Source organism: Trematomus bernacchii, unplaced genomic scaffold, assembly GCF_902827165.1.
Source record: "Trematomus bernacchii unplaced genomic scaffold, fTreBer1.1, whole genome shotgun sequence".
NCBI classification, from domain to species: Eukaryota; Metazoa; Chordata; class Actinopteri; order Perciformes; family Nototheniidae; genus Trematomus; species Trematomus bernacchii.
The window spans coordinates 937,434-962,286 of NW_022987869.1; the positions used below are offsets into that span (position 1 = coordinate 937,434).

General features: G+C 41.8%; 1 protein-coding gene across 1 annotated transcript in view; it reads left to right on the top strand.

Moving 5' to 3' along the window:
- The first annotated feature begins 9,683 nt into the window (after positions 1–9,683).
- gna13b (guanine nucleotide binding protein (G protein), alpha 13b) overlaps positions 9,684–24,853 on the top strand; it is a 30,629-nt gene continuing 15,459 nt past the window's right edge. Inside the window, exons 1-2 of the mRNA XM_034113624.1 lie at positions 9,684–9,966; positions 24,361–24,590. Coding sequence (XP_033969515.1) covers positions 9,684–9,966; positions 24,361–24,590 — 513 coding nt within the window. The remainder of the gene's footprint in view (positions 9,967–24,360; positions 24,591–24,853) is intronic.

The following is a 24,853-nucleotide window of genomic DNA, read 5'->3' on the forward strand; positions in this document are numbered from 1 at the left end:
TCTGTTTAATCGCCATGTAGGTTCTCTTTATTGCACTCTCAAGACATAACAGTAAATAGAAGTTCACATTTTTAATGTAAATAAAATAGAAGTTGTACATGTAAGTTAACATTATCAATATAAAATAAAGTGTCAGTTGTATCAAGACTATATAATAATAGTAATAACAATAATATAAAATGAACTGTCCCAGGTGTAGAGATAGGCTCAGCAGCAGACATTGTTAACAGTGGCAACTATAGGGAGGAAGACCTGTTGGCTTTCACTAGCTGGGAAAGCACTTCCAGAAACCCATTCTGAAAAGTGGTTTGTCGCTCATCCTGCACCGACACTTCATCCTGGTGCTCCTGGCGCTCCAACTGCAGCTTCAACACTTCAGCCTGGCGCTCCATCATCGTGAGCATCTTGTCCTCCGTTTCCTGGGCCTTGGTTAACAGCACCATCTGATCCCCGTGCATCGACTCTTTCACCACGGCACGCCGGTACTCCAACGCCTCGACGGTGTCAAAGAAATTCAAATCCCGTGCCCGCTTTCCTAAGAGGGAAAATAAGCAAGATACAAGATCTGTTTAGTCGCCATGTAGTTTTACAACATACTAGGAATGTGTTTACTAGTCAACATTGGACAGGGTGCAGGCCGGGACAAGACAGTGTACACAATGCAGGTGTATAGTAGAAGATAATATAGGATCAAATAGCATAACATATATATATATATATATGTGTGTGTAGCTGCCGCTCAAAGTGCCCTTATTTATTGTTTTGTATTTTTGAAGAGTGCTTCATGTATGCTTGAACTTTGTTTAATGTTGTTGAGGCAAGTTTTCTTACCGGAAGTCATGTGACCTCTAGCCCGGATGTTTACAATGTTTGTGAGAGAGTAAAAACAGCGCGAAAATTTGTAAACGCCGGTCTAGGCGAATACGTTTTCACGCTGTTTCATAATTATACCAAGAAGGAAATAAACGTGATTGTGAACATCAGTTCGATGCGTAACATTCTTTCAAGACCAAGTTACAGTGTGTGTACCTTTGCGTTTGGTTGCTGGTAAGGGGGACGAGCAAGCGCTGTGATCTGGAAGGGAAAGCTCGCTTGTTTCTAATCCTGAGAGTTGTCCAGCCTCGCCTGAAACACACGATTAGTTCCATGAGTTAGTGAAGCAAATTACAGAAACACTGCACAGTTATTCACAAGTCAAAACGGTCGAGAATATCTAGCTAGCTAGATGTTATTAGCCAGCTCGGGGCCGGTGTTAGCCAGTTCAGCCTAGCTGGCTAGCTTGATCTACTGAGCAAATAAAAGTACATCTGAGATCATTATTGTGCAGATTAAAACCCCAGTGCATGTAGTTGATTTTACCTTCGTCGTGGTCGTCGTCGTTGGCCACTGAATCCGCCGTTTGAGCGGCCTCCCACACCATTGTGCCCGAATCGAAGGTCGATGCTGTCCCGGAGAAAAGGTCTGTGGCCTAGCAGAGCATCCAAGCGCTCGTACCATTTACTGGTCTTCCGGTCGTTACCACTCTTGTTATAATAGTCTTTAATTTGTTTGTAGTCCTGCCTGAGTTTCTTTATTTTTAGCCGGTATGCCGTGGCGCTGTGCACGATTCCCAGCTCGAGTAACTTTTTCGAACAACGCTCGAACATTTTGGAGTTGGGTACTGGCTTCAGTAGCATTCCCTGGGTCGCGTCCTCGGCGTAGATTTCCAGAAGCGCCGACACCTCCTCATCACTCCACCGCTTCGATGATTTATTGATGCTTGCCATAACTGCTTTCAAAACAAACTACTCTCCGATGGTGCGCTGGGTTTATGTAGCGAGCAAATAAAATGGCGGCTCTACAAAACATTTCAGAGTTTTACGGGGCACGGTTTGCAATTCGCCCAGCCAATCAGAACTGGGGCACTTTTTTCCCCAAGGAAAGTACCATCTCTCAGCAGGCACTAAAAATGGGGGTAAAAGTTCCTGAGATTAAGTGCTCTTTTTGGTGTGAACGTGACATAACGGATACTAACGGAACTAAACGCGAAAAGTACGGTGAAAAGCACTCCGGTGGGAACGTGGCTCTTGGCGCACAGGTAACTTTCTCAACAAAACAAAAAAAGTCGGGATAACGGGTTAGTTTCTCGTGCGCACAAGACTTTTCTCTTTTTTTTTTCATGTCCCTTTAGGAGCTCCGTAGTTTTCTGTCCAACTGTAGATGTTACAAGATTATCATAATAATATCGTTCGACCAGAGATAGCTGCTTCATTTTTTTAAATATATCTTCTCATCTGCTAAAATAGAAAAGTGCTCACTTTCTTTAAAGGTCCCATGTCCTGCTTTTCCGGTTATTACCCGTCCCCTTGTGTGTTATGAAGGTTTTTATGCATGTAAACGGTTTGCAGAGTCAAAACCCTCAAAGTACACCCTGTGTAGCGAGTAAAACTATAACACAGAAAAGACCTGTCTATGCTGCCCCATGCTGTGCTAGTGACTTATCCGACCCGCCCACATCGTCCGACCGGCCCACTTCAGTACCGGCCCATCGGGATTCGTCCCGAACGTCCCGATGGCCAGTCCGCCCCTGCCACGCACCTACAGCTCCTAAAGCATATAATCAGGCTACAGCCGTTGTGTATTTTATTATGTGAAGCACTAAATGGTTTTAGAAAAATATCGACTCTTTGTTTGTAGATATCTACTAAACTAAAGCAAATAAAGAGAGTAGGACTGTTATACTGAGTGATATATATTAAACACACTGCTCTGCTTTCTGCACGGACCTCACAGCTGTTCTCTCTGTAAACATCGTGTCGCGATGAAAGCAGTTAATAAGATAATATCCAGGGGATGCATGCAGAGCTGTCATTGGCTGAGATCAGTCCGGCCGTGCGTCACGACTCTTAACATCTCTGTTGCCGGAAATGCATCCATGGAGGAGCCGTGGAGGACCCATCAGTGTATCCTCGATTATAGCTCCTCCAGAGAGCCTCCTCGACGCTCGATCCTCGGTCCTCGAAGTTCATTTAGGCCCCGGCTCCACGAGGACGGAAACTGGTTGAATCCGCATATTTCTCATGCGTATAGCCCTCTAAGCTCCACGACGCCGTAAGGGAAACGTAGAAACAGACCCCGCAAACGACAACGGGTCCAAAGGTGAATAGATCTGGGAACTGAGCGCTCTGGGGGGTCCAACGGGGCCGTGGAGTCGCCTATACGGTCATTCGTTTTCATAGCCCCGCCTCTCCCTGCCTCTCCCCCGCGGGGTTGCTATCGTGCTCCAGTCGCTACTGACCATGCTACAGTTCTTTGTGCAACATCTACAGGAGCTCCTCCTTGAATTCAGATTATTTATCTTTATCTCGATATGGACATAAACGCGAGTGAAGTCTAATCTGACAGGACGGAGACACGCAGCTCCTGCCGCTGTGATGCAGCGGGAGCAAAACACACACTTCAAGTCAGATCATCACCCTTAGCTATTTTAATTACCTCTTAAACTACCTAAACTAGTTATAAATATGTTCATTTTTACTGTCGGGTCACTCATTACAGGATCAGCTGCTGCATGAGACAGACACTGACGCTGTGAGAAGAGAGGAAAAAGAGACAGGCTCTGTGTATTTGATGATTATATATCATTATATCGTCGTTATGCATTTGTTTTAAAGCTCAATAAATAACAATGAAGACCTTTGACCGGCACTTTTATAATTTTGTCCGGAAGATTTAAACTTTAACACACGCTGACCGGCGAAAAACTCTGCCCGGTTCTGTCGGCCCCCACCACGGAGAATACACAGAAGTGCAGCCATGACAACCATTCTTCTTCGCTGCTTTTGTGGAGGAAGTTGCTGCTTTTGTGGAGGAAGTTACAGCGCCACGTACAGGTTCGGCATATGTACTGCAGCTTCTCCAGCGTTTGGATGTAAACGGAGCCGTCTCGTGGAGCTTGACACAATCCGGTGTATATTGTGTGGGGACGGAAGGTTTTTTGCGGTTGCATTTGCGTTACTCCGATGCGTTTTGCCGTATTTGTCCTCGTGGAGCCGGGGCCTTAGAGAAATTAGATGTCCTTCAACATGGCGCGCTGAAATTCATTTCCGGGTCACTACCGGAGGACCGAGGATTCAAGGAGTCGAAGAGGGGAAATCCCAGAAATGAGATACGGCCAGGGAGACCCCATTGACTTGCATAGAGCTCCCTGAACGCTGGTAATAGACGAGTTGGGATCATGGAGAAATGCTCTCCGCAGACCCATTCTCACAGCGTTATAAACCTTTTTCTTACTCAATATCAAGCCACACTTATTGTTTTTACTTCGGCTGTGAGTGTTTGTGTGTGCTCAGGATGAGTTTCGCTGTGGCTGCTTCTCAGGTCGATTATTTTCATTTCCTTGCTCGTCAGTCCTCGGTATCACCAGAAGTTGATTTGTCTGCGCCATCTTGAGTACCGTCCCATGGCGCTTATTTGCCGGAGGACCGAGGATCGAGGAGCGAGGAGCGATAATGGAGGAGCGATAATGGAGGAACTACCAGACCATCCTCCGATGAAATCCTCAGATACTCGCCCCGCCCCCTTACTGTGTATCACTCACTGATTGGACGATGCAGCGCATGCACTGATCTGATGCTTCTTGACATGAGAGCAGTTTCCCAGCGGAGTGAAGAAAATACATGAAACTCACGGGACTCACTCCTCAGTTTATACTGTGTTTTGTTTCAATTAATGTATAAATTAGTTACAAATATGTGATATATCTGAACAACAAAGTGGTCAAAAATTGTTTTATTCATTTATTGGAAACATTTTCATGATCGCTTTTTTCGTTTATACATTTTAAGAATGGCGTTTATCTTTTTTGAGAATGAGTTCTTATTTTATTTTATTTATTTGGGTCTACAACAGATGATACAAATGTATATGTCAGTAAATGTGTACTAACAGAGGCGGGGGTGTGTGTGAAAACAACGAGGACAGAGCTGCTGTCAGACATCAGCTGTGCGGTGTCATCACAAACGGACGTCGCTTCACGTGACGCTCCGGAGGAAAGGACGTCCCATAGAGTGGCGAAGTCACGCCCATCTACTTCCAGTCCATGGTACCTTATTTCGGAAAAATTATGTATTGAAGTCAATGGAGAGAGAAAACTTATCTTTCGATCCCGTTTGAATTGTGCCATGAATTACACATATGATGTTTGTCAATCTTAAAAAATCATTTCCATGTCAAAAAAGTCACAGTTTGTCGTAAAACTGTTGAAATATAAGACTATGAAAAATACGCAACTAGAAAGACTACAAATCCCAGAGTCGCGTAAGTGATGTCACTCATAACTGATGTCACAATTGTTTTCCTCCACTAAAATAGAGATAGCTAAGATAAGATAACTTTAACAAGATGCCTGTGTGCTTAGTACCAGGTTGTTATCATACCAGCAATGGGTCTTGCTCGTTCTTTCGCTTCCTGTCTGATGAAAGGACCAGGAGTGGCTGGATCAAGTTAGCTACCTAGCTAGTAGCAAGCACGTTAGTTAGCATTACAGCCGGCTTAGCCTTGTCATTTTTATTAGCCTTAACATGAAGTAACATTAAGTAACCCAAAATGTTAAACAGTAAGAGTAGTAGTCATATTTCGTGAACCCTTTGAAGAGTACTGTCACACCGGTGTGATCATTAAAAAAAAAAAAGTGTCGTAAAACTGTGAAGTAACACATTTTTTTGTGTGAAACGCTCAATGAACTACATCTCTTGCACAACAACACACGTCACCAAGATGGCCGTCACTACTGTCTTGTCAAAAAAGTGATTGACTACCCTCACTATCACCACAATGAAACACGTCCAGAAGAATGTCATGCAAAGCTGCCTGCCTGCCTGCCTTCCTTTGATTCTCTCTGAACTGCCTGATCTTTTTAATGTTTAATGTCAACCATTTGTGCAGATAGCATGAAGTAGAAAAGATCGCTGAAGCTAATGTAGCGTTAGCGTTAGCATTTCTCCCCCGGGCTTAAATGGTGTATTATAGAATGATCACACCGGTGTGACAGTACTCTTCAAAGGGTTCACGAAATATGACTACTACTCTTACTGTTTAACATTTTGGGTTACTTAATGTTACTTTATGTTAAGGCTAATAAAAATGACAAGGCTAAGCCGGCTGTAATGCTAACTAACGTGCTTGCTACTAGCTAGGTAGCTAACTTGATCCAGCCACTCCTGGTCCTTTCATCAGACGGAAAGCAAAAGAACGAGCAAGACCAATTGCTGGTATGATAACAACCTGGTACTAAGCACACAGGCATCTTGTTAAAGTTATCTTATCTTAGCTATCTCTATTCTAGTGGAGGAAAACAATTGTGACATCAGTTATGAGTGACATCACTTACGCGACTCTGGGATTTGTAGTCTTTCTAGTTGCGTATTTTTCATAGTCTTATATTTCAACAGTTTTACGACAAACTGTGACTTTTTTGACATGGAAATGATTTTTTAAGATTGACAAACATCATATGTGTAATTCATGGCACAATTCAAACGGGATCGAAAGATAAGTTTTCTCTCTCCATTGACTTCAATACATAATTTTTCCGAAATAAGGTCCCATGGACAGGAAGTAGATGGGCGTGACTTCGCCACTCTATACATATTTTTTCCGAAATAAGGTCCCATGGAGGTCCACCGGAAGGGGAGGGACTTCTCCACTCTATTGCTCTTAAAACTAATTTCCCTGCTTCTCGTGGTTTCCTTGCGTCTCTCCATGCTTCCCTGGTGGGAGGGACTAAACGCAGGGAAACGACGCAAGTGAGGGACGCAAGGATTCCATTTAATCGACCTGAGAAGTAGCCTTTGTCTCACTGTATCGCCGACCCGGAAGCCTGTCCACTCCTCGCAGCAGCGAGCCTCGCAACGTCCCGACCAATCAGAGCACACTGGGCTCACAGGGAGGGGGGGGCAGGAGCTCCAACAAGCCGTTTAGGACAGAGAGCGAATACCTGGGGCCTCATTTATAAAGCCTTGCGTAGGATTGGCGTGGGAAGGTTGCTTACGTAGGACAAAGCAAATAAATACGCACCGACACTTTCCGATTCATAAAAGACTGCGTACGACACATCCTACGCCGGTTTCCCTTTATAAATCACAATCAACTCGAAATGCGGCGCAGCTTTTGCGGGCTTCACGTCACGCCCATATTTGCCTATAAATAGTCAAATAAACGCCCATTCATTCATTCATTTTGACTGACTGCATGAAGAAGATTGCAGGAAATGACGACAGAACAGCTAAAAAAGACATCTCACACCGTGTCAGATTTTGGTTATTTTGGGGAGGTCGAGATAAATCATATTGTTTGGTGGATGCAGTTTGAACCAGAGTAGCAGCATGGAGGTCGGATCGTCACCAACATAAATAAATAAGTGGTCAGAAAAAGGTTAATGACAAAGAAAATACACATAGCCTAACCTTCCTCAGGCAGTGTGTTTGTACCGGGGACATGAGACACCCCCTTGATGAGAAACTGTAAGAAATGATCGGGGAATCCCTCCGGAGTGGAGTCATGACGACTGGATCTGAATTATTTTTTTGTATTTGGTGGTTTGTGTTCCAGCTGTCGATCAGCAACAATATATCCATAATCCACCAGTTAAAGGAAATACAACTAATGTGTTGTGTTATATTAGCTGTACAATTTACCACATATGGTGTTCTTAGTTTCCATATCTCCTGTGTTTTACGAGCGACTTATCAAGTAGGCTATTGGCGAACGGCATAACACATGATTAAACATGATAGTATATAAAACCATGCTCGTATCTATACAACCTATAGAAATGCAAAACGGCGTCAGTTTAAAGTAATTCTGTCCTTCTGCTTATCGCATCATTTATGAGAATACATTTCTTAACAAGAGAACATAATCGAGGGGTGATCTATAACATTTCCGTATTTATTTATTTCTCCAAGTTATGTTTTTGTGTGCACTGAGGAGTCTCAAACAGGCGGTTGTTAAATCATTTTAAGATTGGCTTTAATCAATTTGTGAAAATTAATTCTTCATATATGATAAATGAGAGGTAACATTTTATTTATGGTATTATTCCATTCTTCTCTCCCGTTTTTGTGCTTAGTGCGTACGCATGGGTCAGAGTTTGCGTGGAGGACCACACATTTTCCCGTCAAGTTTGTTTTTTATAAATCGCAAACATTGCGTAGAAACTGGCGTACGCCATATTTTGAGCGTACACACCGTTTATAAATGAGGCCCCTGGTGAATACACATACTATACAGAGATGCTGTATGAGAAACCAATGTGATTTTGGAAAATTGCACAATTTAAATCTATTCTAGTAGACCTCAAAAATTGAATTATGATCATTAGAAATGGCCATGACATGGGACCTTTAACCTCTTTTATAATATCCTCTCTTACCATTTCTACTAAGCATTCTAAAATGTCGTTTTGAGTGCCTTTGCTGGTGTACTTTGCATTCTTCACACACTAAGGGATCGTGTTTACTTCATTCAACATCTAAAATCTCCATGTCCCTTAATTTTGGAAGTGTTTGACTCATCATGGCCACGTTGGGAAATGTTTTAGGTAGCTGTCAAAAGTAAAATCTCAGACAAAGTGTTAAATGTACTTTTTATTTTCGGTTACTTCTTTTTTATCTTCATCTCCTATACTCCAAGAATGGTTGTATTTCTCCCGGCAATGCTTTTGTATTCTGTCCATGTAATTATGGCATTTCCATGTGTGTCTGAGCTGGCATGTAAACATGTGTCATACTTTGAAGTTTAAAGTAAGACACATGTTGACTAGTTTTGTTTTTATTTATTCAAATTTGCCATGGATTATAACCGGACAACTGCCAAGAAGCCGTAAAGTAACAGTGCCTCTAGTGGTCTGCTGTTATTTGAATGGATTTTACTATTCAAATACCAACACCACATAGTAAACCTATGGCCAGATAATATCTTATTCTAGTATTAGAGGTTAGTCTGTCATGAAATCATAAGATGCCATATCCGAATTATTATCTTATCACTGACCACTTACATATATTTAATTTCCCTCTAGGCTATACGGTAAAAACTGGTGCAGAATGTGCTTTGGGATATCTGTGTAACTGAGTCAGAATAATGCTGATGGCTCCCCTACAATCTGTGCGACCCGCCCAAACATTGAAGCATGGGCGCGTTCACGTACTGTCAACTGTATCTATCACTTTTGCAGCGTTCAAAAATATTGAGAACAATTTCATTTTTTTGGCAGATGAACAACGCTTGTATAATTGCAGGCTGAGCTTGTAAACATGCATGAGACATACAAGTAGATGCTGATTTGAACCTACATCGTTTTTGTAAATTTGTGATTTGCTATACGTATTACTTGTAGACCCTCATGCAGAAACCCCATCAAAATGTCAAGAAGAGGTAGGATACAAGTATGTGTTCGTGTCTTTTGTTTTAAAACATCGCCCATTTTCCACTCAACGTTTTCCCCAAGATTAACATTACTTATGAAACTTGAAATTAGTTTAGCTGCAGTACAGTATTAGCGCATTGGATTTCGATGGGTTCACTGGTGAAAGTTTGGTGTGAGAGTTACGTTAAAGTGGATTCCTACGCCCCTTGAACGCAGCAGTCGACTGGCTCGCGCAGCCCTCCTCGCTGTCGGTATCGATGAAGTTGTCTCAAAGATGGCGGACTTCCTGCCGTCCCGCTCCCTTTTATCTGTATGTTTTCCCAACTGTGTCCTCACAAGCGGGGAGGCAGAACAATTGCGGAAGTCTAAAGAGATAGATAAGTGTATTCATCGAGATAAGACTTATGTAAAAAGGTTAGTCAAGATTTTATTACTTGGGGCAGGCGAGAGCGGCAAGTCTACTTTCCTGAAGCAGATGCGCATTATCCACGGGCAGGACTTCGATCAGAAGGCCAAAGAAGAGTTCAGAGCCACGGTGTTTAGTAATGTTATAAAAGGTAAGGCTGCAATGGGCACCCATTATATTTGATATGTTGACGCTAGCTTGTTTTGACCTCTGCATGGCCTAATGTAGGGTGTAAAGAGTATAGAGTGGGAAGCTGGTAGCCATGTAGCCTCAGTGAGCGATGGAGGGCTCTCTCTGTTCCACGGTGCTAGCGTGGTTAGCTGCTCCAGAGACCAAGAAACGCCCATGTTATTCTGCTGCTGTGACCGGGGAAGGGATGCGTTCAGGTGGTTAGTGTTTATTTAGAGCTCCCATAAATGAATATTGTCTGTTTCATAGTGTTAAGTCTCAAACAATGGTTTGACATTATCCTTGTGTTTTCCACATGGTTGCTGTTTCAACCGAAACACATCTTTGTCGTGTTTGAAGAACCTGACACTAAATCATTAGGAGAATGTTTCTGTTTACTGTAAACCTGCCTTTCGTTATCTGTGGGTAGCCCTGTCATTCCTGAACCAAGGAACATTATCTGAAAGTTTACTCATTAATACATGAAACATCACCTTTTATCATTCTGAAATGTACGTTATGAACCATGCATCATCTTACAATATTTCTCAATATGTGTTACTGTTTGCAAGTAGTCAGATTGCTGAAATGGAAGCACTTTTTTATGAAGTCTGGTTTCAGTTTATATCGACCTCTTCTGGTTGAGTTTATGAAAAGTGGAACCTTTGTGACCATGGTGTTACAGGTGCAGATTGACAGGTGGGTCCAAAAGTTCCAGAAACACTAGACATGTAGCCTTGCTACAACTCTCCATCAACACTTTGCAGTGTCCTGTGTTGTCTGCTTACAGACTTCATGATGAGCCAATGAAGGTGTCCTTTAATTCCTGTGAGTATTTACCCACAACAATTCACACATGTTGCATCATGGGACAGTTGACTTTTGGTATTAGCCCGAATAACGGTGGAGGGAAATCACAGACAGTCACTAGAGCTGCTGCTAAATTAAGTCAGAGCAACAAAAAATGTCCAAGTACACCCACCTGCCTAAAGTTGTGTGTCTCAGTTTAGATCAGTTGTGATGTTTGACATGTGAATTATTCTGCTATGGAATCTGTTGATTTTGTACCTCAGCCTGTACATTACATTACTGCTCTGTGAACTGCAACATTGTTTAAAGTTTCTTTACATATTTACCAGTTTCTTATCATAATCCACATGAACCATTCATCACATTGGCATAATGCTTGTGTGCCACTCAATTCATAGCCTGTTTGTAACCAGAACGGACACGCTTCATCTTCACCTGCTGCACTCTGTGTCTGCGGTGTTTAGCCCGGCACTAAAACACGAGAGCAGAGAATATTAATGATGATGTAACATTTGAGTGGCAATGCTCATGATTCTGTGTGATTCTGTGCAGTTCTGTGTGCTGCAGAACAAAGGGCTAACCTTTACAAAACATACTAGACTCTGAAGTTTTTCCTATAACATCAAAGTCAGGGCCAACTTTCCAATCTGACATTAAGAGGCTCATTTAACAGTTGCATATTGACCAAATGTCCTGGTGCAGTTTACATTTCCTTAGTATCCACATTTCTGATATAGTTTAGAGGTGTATTCCTTTTAGTGTTTTACACTGTGTGTGTGTGTGTGTGTGTGTGTGTGTGTGTGTGTGTGTGTGTGTGTGTGTGTGTGTGTGTGTGTGTGTGTGTGTGTGTGTGTGTGTGTGTGTGTGTGTGTGTGTGTGTGTGTGTGTGTGTGTGTGTGTGTGTGTGTGTGTGTGTGTGTGTGTGTGTGTGTGTGTGTGTGTGTGTGTGTGTGTGTGTGTGTGTGTGTGTGTGTGTGTGTGTGTGTGTGTGTGTGTGTGTGTGTGTGTGTGTGTGTGTGTGTGTGTGTGTGTGTGTGTGTGTGTGTGTGTGTGTGTTGTAACAGAAGCTTTGTGGCTATACTCAACAACCTTTTTTTGTGTTTGACTTTCTCTGTGATCACTCTTTTTAAATGTCAACATGGCCAATCTCACAGCAGAAAATATGCAGTTTTTCACCCTCAGACATGTAATATCTGAATGATAACTAAATGCTAGATACATCTGTTAAAACTCAAGAATAGGTGATGACAGGGAGCCCACTGACCGTACTTCCTCCACTTTAATCCTGTCTCTCTGACTATAAACTTGAAAAACCTTTGCAGTGTAACATGGTTGTTGGTCCACTTGTGTTCCTGACTACAGATATCAGAGTTGACAGACATTGGTCGCCTTGGCCCTGGCATGGGTTGGTTGGTATCATTCATTACTTATCATAATGTCGCTCGTCTTGGTGATGTTAGTAGATGCATGTCTATATTTATCAGGCACATTCATATTTACTTTGATTTATTTCTGGAAATGTACTTTGAGTCAGCTGCAAGCAGGAAATCTGTTGGTGAAAACATATTGAGTCATCATAAAGATTTGTATGTTGGTGTGGAAACGGTGTCATCAAACACGCAGTTATCTCCATCAGGGTTTATAGACGAAATGCTAGGGCTGCTTGTGTGGCAAACATAATCATGCCTTTTATTATGCTCAATGTTAAGATCACAACTATTTAACACAACTTTGTAACCATCATTCATTTATTGACCTTTTTAAATAAAGGTTTTCTTTCACTTCAAATATAATTCCTACTTGAAATAAAGACTTTACTTCTGTCATATTGGCTTGAGCTAAACTAAACATGATGCCTCAGCGTGGCTGACGGATTGGGCTTCTCCTCTTCGCCTTACCTGCACCCCGTCCCTCCCCACAAAGAGCAAAGGCTCTTGGAAGTAGCAAAAACTGCAACCCAAACACACAAGCAGAAATGAAATATATGAACGTGTTGTTACCAGAGATAAAGGGATCAGCTCTCATCCCAATCTGCATGTACGCATAAATCATCCACCACCAAATACCAGAAGGAATGAAACAAATGAAATGCACTTTTAGAAATGAATGACCTACACTAGCTTTTATTGTCGGACTACGTGCTGTGCTTTTAAATAATAGAATCCCCATATTTGAGTGAACTGTTTTTCTGCCAAATTTTGCAAGAAAAAAGTAATCAACTATCAAACCATTTTTTTGGGACTAATCTATTTTGGATTTTACAACATTAAGTAATTGTGTTACCAGAGACGGACAATTGTGTTTATACTTCCATGATGTTGCAGAGCTTGTGTTGGGGCTGTTAGCCTTACACTCCCTTTGAATAAGTGCAAACGGGGAAGTGGAACGCTGGAAAGGCTTGCTCAGCTTCAGCCAGGGGGAAGTGACTGATGCTCGACGTGGTTAACTGAAAAGGAAACCGTTGGTATCGGTGTCATTTCAGGATAAAAGCTCATTAAGTCAGGGTCCGGGGGAGATTTGTTAACATGCAGGGGAAGTACTGGTGTCTCTTCTGTGACGCACTTTGGACTTTCGTGTGTAACGTTATGTTGCAGTCAAGTTAAATAAAGATACATGCTTTCATTAAATGGAACCCCTTTATTTGTTATGCTGTGGTGACATCACTGGTAATGTTTTGACGGTGACATGATCCTGAAAAACATTAATCTGATCTGATACAAACACTTCTTTCTACCTACTTACAAACGTGTTGCTCTGTGTGTAGTGTGAGGAAAGTTAATGCTGTGCATATACAGAACAGATCAGTGTATAGTTATGTTGTGCTGGTTACAATTCAAGTATCAAAGAAGTTAAGGAAGTTGGTGGTTTTTCTTTTCCTTGTTTGTTTTTCATTCAAACCTTTATTTAACCAGGTGGTGAGATCATCGATCTCTTTTTCAAGGGAGACCTGCCCAACATGGCAGCAAGTAGGTTACAACATGAAACGGAAAACAATAAAGGACATCATATTTACAGGGTTACATTTACATACCTAGCGACATTGGCAAGTACCAACAGTACCAAGTATCATTGCACCTATCCGAGCTTTGAAAACAGGCAGTGTAACCAATTTGCTCAGTTTCAAATCTTTTTGAAGACTGTTCCAAGCAAGAGGAGCTGCGCACATAAAAGCTTTCTTACCTAAGTCAGTCCTTGCACTCGGCACATGTAACAAAACCACATCATGTGATCTCAGGCAATAGCTACCTGCAACTCTCTGTGTGATCAGAGAGCAGATGTAAGATGGGAGTTTACCCAGCATGGCTTTGTAGATGAACATGTACCAATGACTGAGCCTCCGTACAGTGAGTGAAGGCAGACTTGCCCTGGCATACAGGGTAGTAGGGCTGTGCAATTAATCGTATTTTAATCGCAATTACGATTTTGGCCTGCCACAATTACGAAAACAACATAATCGAATAAAACAATTATTTTGCTTTGCTAGGTTGTGAAACTGCAACATATTTGATCTAATTTATTTTGGTCTAATTTATTTGTATTTATCATATTTATATATGTTTAGTAGCTTGTGGAAGTGCGCTCCAAAATATTTGTTGATCTTGTTTATTGGTATTTATTATTTCGATATTATTTATTTAAAGTTTTTCAGTTGAATTATACGTTCAGGGTAATCAACAGTTAAAAGATACTGTTCAAATTATTATTTGTATTTGTTTTAAAGTTCAATAAATGGATGTTTTCAAAGTCAATGAATAATCGTATTTAATAATCGTGATATCAATTATTGACCAAAGTAATCGTGATTATGATTTTTGCCATAATCGCACAGCCCTACAGGGTAGGGATCGACCGATATGGCTTTTTCAAGGCCGATACCGATACCGATTATTAGTAATCAAGGAGACCGATAACCGATATTTGGAACCGATATACATTTGCAGTAAAATCAGAAAATCTTGGTGTCAACATGTAGAATAACACAAACTCCAACACAACTTCTTTGAAATGCATTTAAGCATATATTATGTTTAATGAACTTTTAAACATCTTACAACTGGTTTCCTCTCTGTGCCCTTTTCTTTAGTGCAGCCATCTGCAATGAGTTAGAGAGAGACAGAGAGTTAACAGTGGGGCTGCATGCTGACATGCTTAACTAACAATAATGCTTAATTTATTATATCAAAACAATGCCTGTCTATCTAGCATCAAATCCCAATAAGCTGCTAGCAACTGCAAAACACTAGTGCAAGCTAATGTTTTGCAAAATATTAAAAGTGAGGCTATTACAGTAGACCTAACGTTAGTCTAGTAGCCTCACTTCTAATATTTTGCTAAACATTTGCTAGATACATGTTGGCTAGCTAATGAGCTTCACATATCAACCTGAAAAACTGCGAGGCTCCACTCGCAGCCCCCCCCCGCACCACGGTTACTCCGCTGCGAGACGCTGCACGCACCCCCAACTCTGACTGACTTCCCCCGTCCCTGTGTAACTGGGAAACTGATAGAATTGGATCATAAGATCGTGGTGTTTTTGCAACTTCAGCATAGGGGATTGGGATGTTTATTGAACTTCGGCTTTCAACTGACTTACCTTCGAAACACATGTATGGCTCTGCCGCTCAGCGCTGCTGCTTGCCTCTGGTGCTTGCCCCACGGGAACGCATACGGCAAAACGCATAGGATTAACGCAATCGCAAAAAAGCTTCCGTCCACACGCAATATACACCGGATAGTGTCTGTTCACACAAGACAGCTCCGTTTAGCTCCAACCGCTGGAAAAAGCTGCAGTACATATGCCGAGCCTGTACGTGGCGCTGTAACTTCCTCCACAAAAGCAGCGAAGAAGCATGGTTGCCCTTCTGTTTATTCTCCGCGGTGGGGGCCAAGGGAACCGGGCAGAGTTTTTCGCCGGTCAACGTGTGTAAAAGTTTAAATCTTCCGGACAAAATTATAAAAGTGCCGGTCAAAGGTCTTCTTTGTTATTTATTAAGCTGTAAAACAAATGGATAACGACTATATATAATAATAAAATACACGGAGCCTGTCCTCTCTTTTTCCTCTCTTCTGTCAGTGTCTGTCTCATGCAGCAGCTGATCCAGTAATGAGTGACCTGGCTGACAGTAAAAAAATAAACATTTATAACTAGTTTAGGTAGTTTGAGAGGTAGGCTAATTAAAATAGCTAAGGGTGATGATCTGACTTGAAGTGTGTGTTTTGCTCCCGCTGCATCACAGCGGGAGGAGCTGCGTGTCTCCGTCCTGTCAGATTAGACTTCACTCGCGTTTATGTCCATATCGAGAGAAAGATAAATAATCTGAATTCAGTGTGCAGTTTACTTTCGCGGGGGTGAGCAGCAGAGGTGGGGGAGGCAGGGCTATTGCATCATCATTATCACAAAATGATCGTATAGAGGCGATCACACAGAGCCGTATGACCCCCCCCAGAGCGCTCCGTTCCCAGATCTATCCACCTTTGGACCCGTTATCGTTTGCGGGGTCCGTTTCTATCGTTTAGTTACGACCTCGTGTGGCAAAAAGGGCTATACGCAAGAGAAATATGCGGATACAACCCATTTTCGTCCTCGTGGGGCACCAGCCTGTGTCTGTGTCTGCGTTCTTTCGCACCTGCCTGTAATCTGAGAAGGTCCCGCCTCTCTGTCTGGCTCCCGCCTGGAAAATCTTCAGTGTTGATTGACACTTCAGTAATAGCCTATCAGATAGCGCTGTGGGCGGGACATTGCTCGTGTACACAGAGTGGTGACTGCAGCCAGAGAAACGGCCGCATCAGAGCCAAAGTTTTATCGGCAATTTGATTTAAAAAAAGGCCGATACCGATAATCTGTCAAATGCGGAATATCGGCCCCGATAATCGGCCAGGTCGACCCCTAATACAGGGTACACTGATGAGTAAGTGCTTTAAAATTAGTAACAAATCTCAGCGCACTGTGATAGGCGGCATCTAACTTGTTCAGGTCATGGGCAGGTGCATTCATATATATCAGATCCCCATAGTCCAGCACAGGTAAAAAGGTCACAGAGCCTTTTCCTGGCCTCAAGCGAGAAACAGGACTTGTTTCTGAAAAAGAAACCTAGCTTCACCTTCAGCTTTCTAAGCAGATTATTGACCTGAAGTTTAAAAGAGAGACAATCATCAAGCCAGATACCAAGGTATTTATAACAGGTAACCACTTCAAGTACTTTTCCTTGCGCAGTAATAATATCCAAAGTGGTCTCCGGTGTCTTTTTGGCTTTTGAAAATAGCATTGCCTTGGTTTTATCCACATTTAAAAGAAGCTTAAGCTCAGAGAGCTGAGTCTGTATAATATTAAAAACAGCCTGTAATTTAACAACAGCCTCCTTAATGGAGGGACCTGCAAAATACATCACGGTATCGTCCGCATAAAAATGTAAAGTTGCTTCATCCACATTTTGACCTAAACTATTGATGTAGATGGAGAATAAAAGTGGACCTAAAACAGAACCTTTAGTAATGTTTAACCACTCAGAAGTGAGCTCATCAAACTGAACACATTGGGACCGATCAGAGAGGTAGTTCACAAACCACCCCACTGCATGGCTGGATATGCCAACACTGGCCAGCCTCTGCTTCAAGATATGATGATCGACGGTATCGAACGCTTTGGAAAGATCAGTAAGCAGAGCTGCACAACTCTGCTTTTTGTCTAAGATATTAGCAATCGCATTCACCACTTTCATTGTCGCAGTGATGGTGCTATGTTGCTTTCTGAAGCCTGACCGATGTTTACATAGGATGTCATTTTTACATAAAAACTCCTTTACCTGCTCACTCACTAGGCTTTCAAGAACCTTAGCCAGTTTGAAATGTTTTAGTTCTGATCCGATACTTCTATTTGCATAGATAATACCGCAATACAGTGCAATCTTTAAGTACATTAAAGTTAGAAAATAACACCTGCGTCCAGGATGTGAATGTTATTAGAATACTAGAATTCACTTTTTTGCTTTTCATAAGTGCACATTAATGTGGTCAATAAGAGTATCTTGTTTCTACCCTGCTTAAACACAATAAAAGTAATAAGGCAAAAATAGCATGATTCCGGACACTAAAATTCATTTTTTACAGATTTCACTACAATTTAAACTGAAGTTATTATAAAAGGCAAAAAGGCATCCATCAATCGATGCATTTTCAAATCCTCATATTGAATCCATGCAGGCAGGAAGCTAAAAGTCTATCCCAGCATACACCCGGGCAGAGGTCAGTGGTTAATCAAAGATCAATAGTTATAGCTATAAATAGATGGTGTCATCTTTCCCAGGCCTGCAGTTTCTGTATGCTGCTGATGAATCAGGTTTCAAGGCAGTGTTTTAGGTCTTGAAAGAGGCTGAAGTGGGGCAGAGGTTTTGGGTGAAAACAGGCATATTAAAGTGGACCTATCATGCTATATTTGAATAATATAGTGTAGGACCATACCTATATAAGGCATATTTATACTTTTTTTTTTTCAAAATACCAAACAGATCATGCATTTTAGCCATGCCTCATTTTGCTCAATTTGACATTTTTTAGATCTGTTTTAGCAAGGGTTGATTCTGTGAGCAACAGCACCATCTAGAGGCCTGGCATATGTACTACAACGTCTCCAGCGCTTTCGAACGGCAATGCCGTGGTTGTCTCCTCCTGATTGGTGGAGTTGGCCCAATAGCCGTAGCGCCACTGTCCTGACGTCAGGAAAGTGTTCAAATCTGGATCAGTTTTTATCAGATCCGTTGCAGCCCCTTTTTTAGAGATTTGGGTATGGAGGAAAATAGAGAGGGTTGTGTTTTCTGACACTTGGTGAGTTCCCTGGAACACCGGGGACACATATTCATGTATAAAAGACGTACAAAAGTGCATTTTGCATGATAGGTCCCCTTTAACTTAATGTTCTGACTAACTCACTGATGTCAATGCAGATCTCCAGAAGAGGATGTGAACTGCAGTGCCTAACAGAGCCACCTTCCTACTGTGCCTCTCCATTGTAAGCCACAGTTGTTTTATGTTGTTGTTGGTGTAAAAGTGACTGAGAAACACGTAATCTGATACATAAACATAAAATGATAATTGTGGAGGGAGAAAAGCTTGAGCGTCTTGATGTATTTTTGATCTTCAGCCTGCCTAGAAAGATAGTCTAGTGAAGCGGTTGCCAACCTTTTTCAACTTAGGGCCCACTTAAGAATCAAAAAATATCTTCGGCCCAAAAACAATACGGAGGCTAAATAAAGGTCTGATTGGTAAAATCAGAACATGTGACACGTTGTTGATCCAGTAGTACAGACCGCTGTCAAGGACTGTAATGACCGTTGCTAAGGAGGATCAAGAAAGAGAAAGGAAAAGAGGTTAAAATAAAAAAAAATGGTAATATTTAAATGTTTCCACACACGGCACATTTGAAGGAAAAGAAATACAATTCAAATTGACCCACTTTGAAATAAATAAAACATATAGCTGCACCCTAAAAAGAGTGTTTCAATGAAAACAGAGGAGCGACATTTCGCCGACAACTGCGCCGAGCACTTGACTTTATGAAGGTAGCCAGACAGTGGGACATTGTACGAAAAGTCAGCACGGATAGTGCGCGCAACATGATTGCAGCGTCCAGGCAGCTCCCGTTCGAGCATATATGCCTTGAGCTGCACATAGCTCCAACGATCCATCACAGTGTCTCCACATTCATTCACTCACACTCTCTCTCTCACACTCTCTCTCACACACACACACACACACACACACACACACACACACACACACACACACACACACACACACACACACACACACACACTCTTTGTATTGTATGAGAGAGGTTCCAGGTTGAATTGAGGTGAATATTTGTAATGTTCAGAGGTTGTTGTGTTTAATATTCATGAGAATATTTGTCATTGTTCAAATGATAATAAACAAACATATAAAGCATATTTGTCCACTCGTATGTTGATAAGAGTATTAAAAACTTGAAAAATATCCCTCTAAGGTACATTTAGAACAGATAAAAAATCGCGATTAAATATTTTAATCGACTGACAGCCCTAATTTAAACAGTTAGTCTTCGAAAATAAGGATTCCCTCTTCCCTCAGCACACCTGTCAGGAGTGAGGAATATTAGACTAAATTCAGTTCAATTAATAATAATAATAATAATATGTTTATCATATTCAGGGCTTCACAGGGTATTTACTTAGTGTTGTTGGTAAGTGCTCCCAACTCAATGTAGACTGTTGGCTATGACCTGTGGTAGTTACTACTAGACACTTCTGCCACTTCATCACAGAAAATCTTCAAATTCAACCTCAATTTCAGTAATATTAGCCCCCGTTGCTACTTCTGAAACATATCTACTCATGATAGGAAGTGTGGGATCCAGCGTTTTTCTGTTTATCTATGCTGTGATCCTGATTTAGTAGTACTGAATAGGTGGACGATATGGCCAAAACCTTTATCTAATCCTATCTTTATATCAGATCCAGTAATTATACTGTTAATTAAAACTGCGGTCGCAGAAGTGCGCGCAGTGATGAGCGGGCCCACGCGTCCGTGCGCCTGTCGGGGAGGGCAGCCGGTCGTCCCGGCGTCAAGCAGACGCAAGAGAGTCCTCCGAAATGAGCCGTTTATCATTTCTATAATTTCTCGACGGAAAACACATTTCTCTAAAGGCTCGTCGAGGATCGATTATCGAGGGGGCTGTATGGAGGAGCCGTAACCGAGGATATACTGATTTAGAGGAGAGAGGAGTCTCTTTGGAGGAGCTATAACCGAGGGTACAAAGATGTAGAGGAGAGAGGAGTCTCTCTGGAGGAGCTATAACCGAGGGTACACTGATGAAGAGGAGAGAGGAGTCTCTCTGGAGGAGCTATGACCAAGGGTCCAAAGATGTAGAGGAGAGAGGAGAGAGGAGTCTCTCTGGAGGAGCTATATCCGAGGGTATACTGATGTATTCTCCGGAGTCGATTTCAGCCAACAGTGATGTTGGCTGGAGTTATGTCAACGAAGCACAGCTCTGCAAACTGTTCCCGTTGTGATAAGTTATTTAAGATGATCAAATGTGCATCAGACTTTCTGCCCTTTACCGTTTGTTTACTCACTAATCACATCTCCCCTGGATGTTAGGCTATTTATTATACAACTGCTTTCATTGTGACGCGATGTTTACAGTGAGAACAGCTGCTGAGGTCAGTGCAGAAAGCAGAACAGTGTGTATAATATATATCGCTCAATAATATATGTAACAGGCCTACATTTCACACTTTATTTGTAGGCTTTAGTGTGTGTGTGTGTGTGTGTGTGTGTGCCAAAATGTTATATGAAAAGCAATTTGAAATATGTGTGCAATCATAATAGCAATGTGTATACAGCGTTTCGTGAATATCGGAAAAACTATATGCGAGTAGTTTGGAGTAATTTGCGACATGTAAATCGTCAAAAATTGTGTATTCGCTGTTAGCTTACGACCTCCACGATTGAGCTATCAAACATTTTCTTCGCAATTTAGCATCATATTTGGATAGGGGCTGAACTTGTCCTGGATTGGAATTTTTCCGATCATTCCCCTAGGAGGAGTTGGCAAGAATGTGCTTAAAATGCATGAAAAACGCAATTTTTTCAAAATGGCCGACTTCCTGAGGGGCGGGGCTAATGGAAGCTATTTACAAATATGTCCGCAATTCCATGAGGAATGTCTGTGCTAAAATTCGTGAAGTTCTGAGAAACTATATGTGACTACCACACAATAGGGGCCGCTAGTGAGCAGTTTTTTTTTTACATTCTCGAAAAGGTCGTGGGCTCTGACGTGTGTCCCAAGTTTTGCATCCGAAGCTCATTTTATGCTATCGCAAAAAAAAAAAAAAAAAAGTATAGGCCACGCCCACATTCTGCATTTGTTGCGACACTTTAAATCTCAGTTCGTAGTCACCCCCAGAGTATGTGTAAAAAAAATAAATACAAATTTGTCCATCCACTCTTGAGTTATAAATTGGTGGTGTTTTTGGCGGCCCCTATAGTCCAAAATGAAAATGCTTTGGTGTGCCTATTCCCCAAGACAGACTGAACCTATCCACCAAAATCTGTGATATATGGATACATTGTTGATGAGTTATGAGCATTTCTTTCTAAGCCCCGCCTTTTGCGGGTATGTTTTGATTCATGGCGGCAATATTTATCTTCTGAACATGCTCATTTCCTATGGTAAAGTGTGTTACCCTTCACCGATGCTGTATACTAAGTTTTGTGTGGAAAAACAAAAAATTGAAATTTAAGTGAATATTTCACTGTTTTTAACCTGTTACGCACGGCCCCCCCGGTACCGGGCGGATACACGCGTCATTTGCAGGAAACAACGTCTAAGGAATCTTAATATTTAATAAAACTATGAATGTTTTATATCCATGTAACGGGAAGAAACTCAGCTAACTGATCTTTTTCATTTTTTTTTCCAAAAAAAACCCACAATGCTAGCAAAAAAATGAACCTAAAACGGCACTTAAACTCACAATAACTCCCTTATTACTTATCCTAGATGCACAGCCAACCACTCGTTTTTGGTGTCCTGGAGACACTGAATCTAGTGGTGCCCACCTCAACACTCAGTGATAAACATTTGCGACGCTATAAACGAAAGCGTACATCATAACATGTGGAGCTAAGTAGCTAGAAACGCTAACATGGCTTACCTTGGTCAAAACTGGTCTTCAATGGCATTAAAACAATAAAAAAACGATGCTGCAGTTAATCCATCGGTTCATCCAATGTATCTGTGCCCTCTTTGAAATTATTTCTGATAATCCATAAGCAATACAACTGCTTTTTTGTTTCCAAATGCCAGAGCTAGAATGTAGCTCCACTCTGCTTTACATTTACATGCGCGCAGCCCCCACCTTTTCTCTTCACAATGAGTGTGTGTGTGAGCCTCCCCCTTCGATTCTATTGGCTCTAACGGTCGGAAAGAGGTGTCAACCATCAAAATCGAGCAAGGGGGGCCAGAGATATAGAAAAAAAAACATTTTCACCCAAATCACCTCAGAGGTGGGGTGGTTTTGGCTAAACCTCTCTAAAAAGGTCAAATGTCACTTGTTTTGCATCAATCTTGATACAGGGTACTTATTATATGTTGTACTTTGGATTCCTAAAGCTTTTAGTCTACTAACCCATCATCCAAGGGTAGTTTTCACTATCTGTAAAAAATAATCTTTGGACGGACACGATAATTTACAGTTTTTTACTATGTAAAATCTGTATTTTCTTTAAAATAAAAAACATTTATATTGATTCTGACACTTCTACATCCAACTCACATATGTAACCTTGCTTTGATAAAAGAAATTATTCATATAACCCTTTTAGAAGTTAAGTTGTAGTCATTTGTTTTGGGCATGTCATTTTCGAGCCTGAAACATGAAAAACAGGCTTGGTGCTTAACAGGTTAACATTATGCTAATTTAAAAAAAAAAAAAAGTAGGCGGAGCTTAGGGCTCCAAGAGGATTATTTGTAGAGCAGGTCAAGACGGATAAGTGTGCAAAATTTCAGGTCATTCCGACTTATGGTGCGACTTTGTAAATGTTTCCAAAAATGGAAATGGCCATAGGTGGCGCTAGAGTTTTTCACCGATCCTGGAATCCGTGCAAAATTATACAACTTTTGAAGCATCCTAAAGCCCTCAAAAACAGGAAACGAAAGTTGGCGTAAGAATAATTCCACCAATAACAATAGGTTTCCTCGCACTTCGTGCTAGGACGCCGTTGGGTCCTAGCACATCGTGCACGGGCCCTAATTATACTTTTAAATTAAGCACTGTGTACTGCATAATAGACCAACGCTTGTCTTTTCCCAGTTGTGCATCGTTTTGTTGTTAATCAATGTTTGTATTATCAGTGACCTGACGGTGCAACCAAAACACCTTGCACATGATCCTATATAGTAACCTCACTAACATGGGAGTATTTCCCCCATCAAGGTTGTGAGTTGTGCAGATTGGGACCAGAAGAACAACTGCCAAGCACATACACTTGTGGCAAAGCATTCTGGTCAGCAGGACAGCGCCCCACCCAAGCATGTTTTATTAGTATTATTAAAAACACACATACTGTTCATAGTAGTCACACAATAAAAAAAATAATATATATATATATACACTATATAGACATGCATACATACGCATGCATACATACATACATATGTAACTGTGGGTCTGCCGTAACTATAAAATCCTGAGGAGGAGGGAAGGCGTCTCCTCTCCTCTGTAAGGAGATACTGCTGCAGGACTTCCGCCCCGTGTAGCGGGTGTCTGCAGGATCAGTAAATGAAATCCAACATTCAATGATCTTTGGAGGCCATTGTGTATATTTGTGACTCTGTTATACTGCTGCTCCTCCCGTTAACTTCCAGACACTACGATCGCTCAACTTCTCTCTCGCTCGCTCTACACATGCACGCTCCACACACATAATATATATATTTTTAATTCTCCATTGCTCCTCTGCTCCTATGAATGTAATGAAATCTTTCGAAAGTTGTGTTGACTACAATACAAGTGTAACATGTCTCCTTCAGGTATACGAGTGTTGGTGGACGCTCGACAGAAGCTACGCATCCCATGGGGCAACCCGTCTAACCAGCGGCACGGCGACACCATGATGGCGTTTGACACCCGGTCGCTGATGGCCCACGGTCACGGCATGGTTGAGCCCAAAGTCTTCCTGCACTACCTGCCATCTATCCGGGCCCTGTGGGCTGACCAGGGCATCCAGAACGCATACGACCGCCGCCGGGAGTTCCAGCTGGTGAGTCACAGTGTCAGTCAGCAGCCAGATCTATCCTTCACCAAAGAGGAGGCTGCGGGGAGGGTTCTGAGCCGGGCCCGAGTTTGAACACATTTTTTGTGTTTCCACCGCACCAACAATCTGAATATAAACCAACAATAATAATGCGTAAAAATAAATGCCAGCTATCACTCCAGCAGTCAGCAAATGGAGCTGAATCGTAGTAGCATACTATAATAAGCCACGTCAGTCTGGTGGAGAGTATGAAGTTGGAGGGGTCTTGC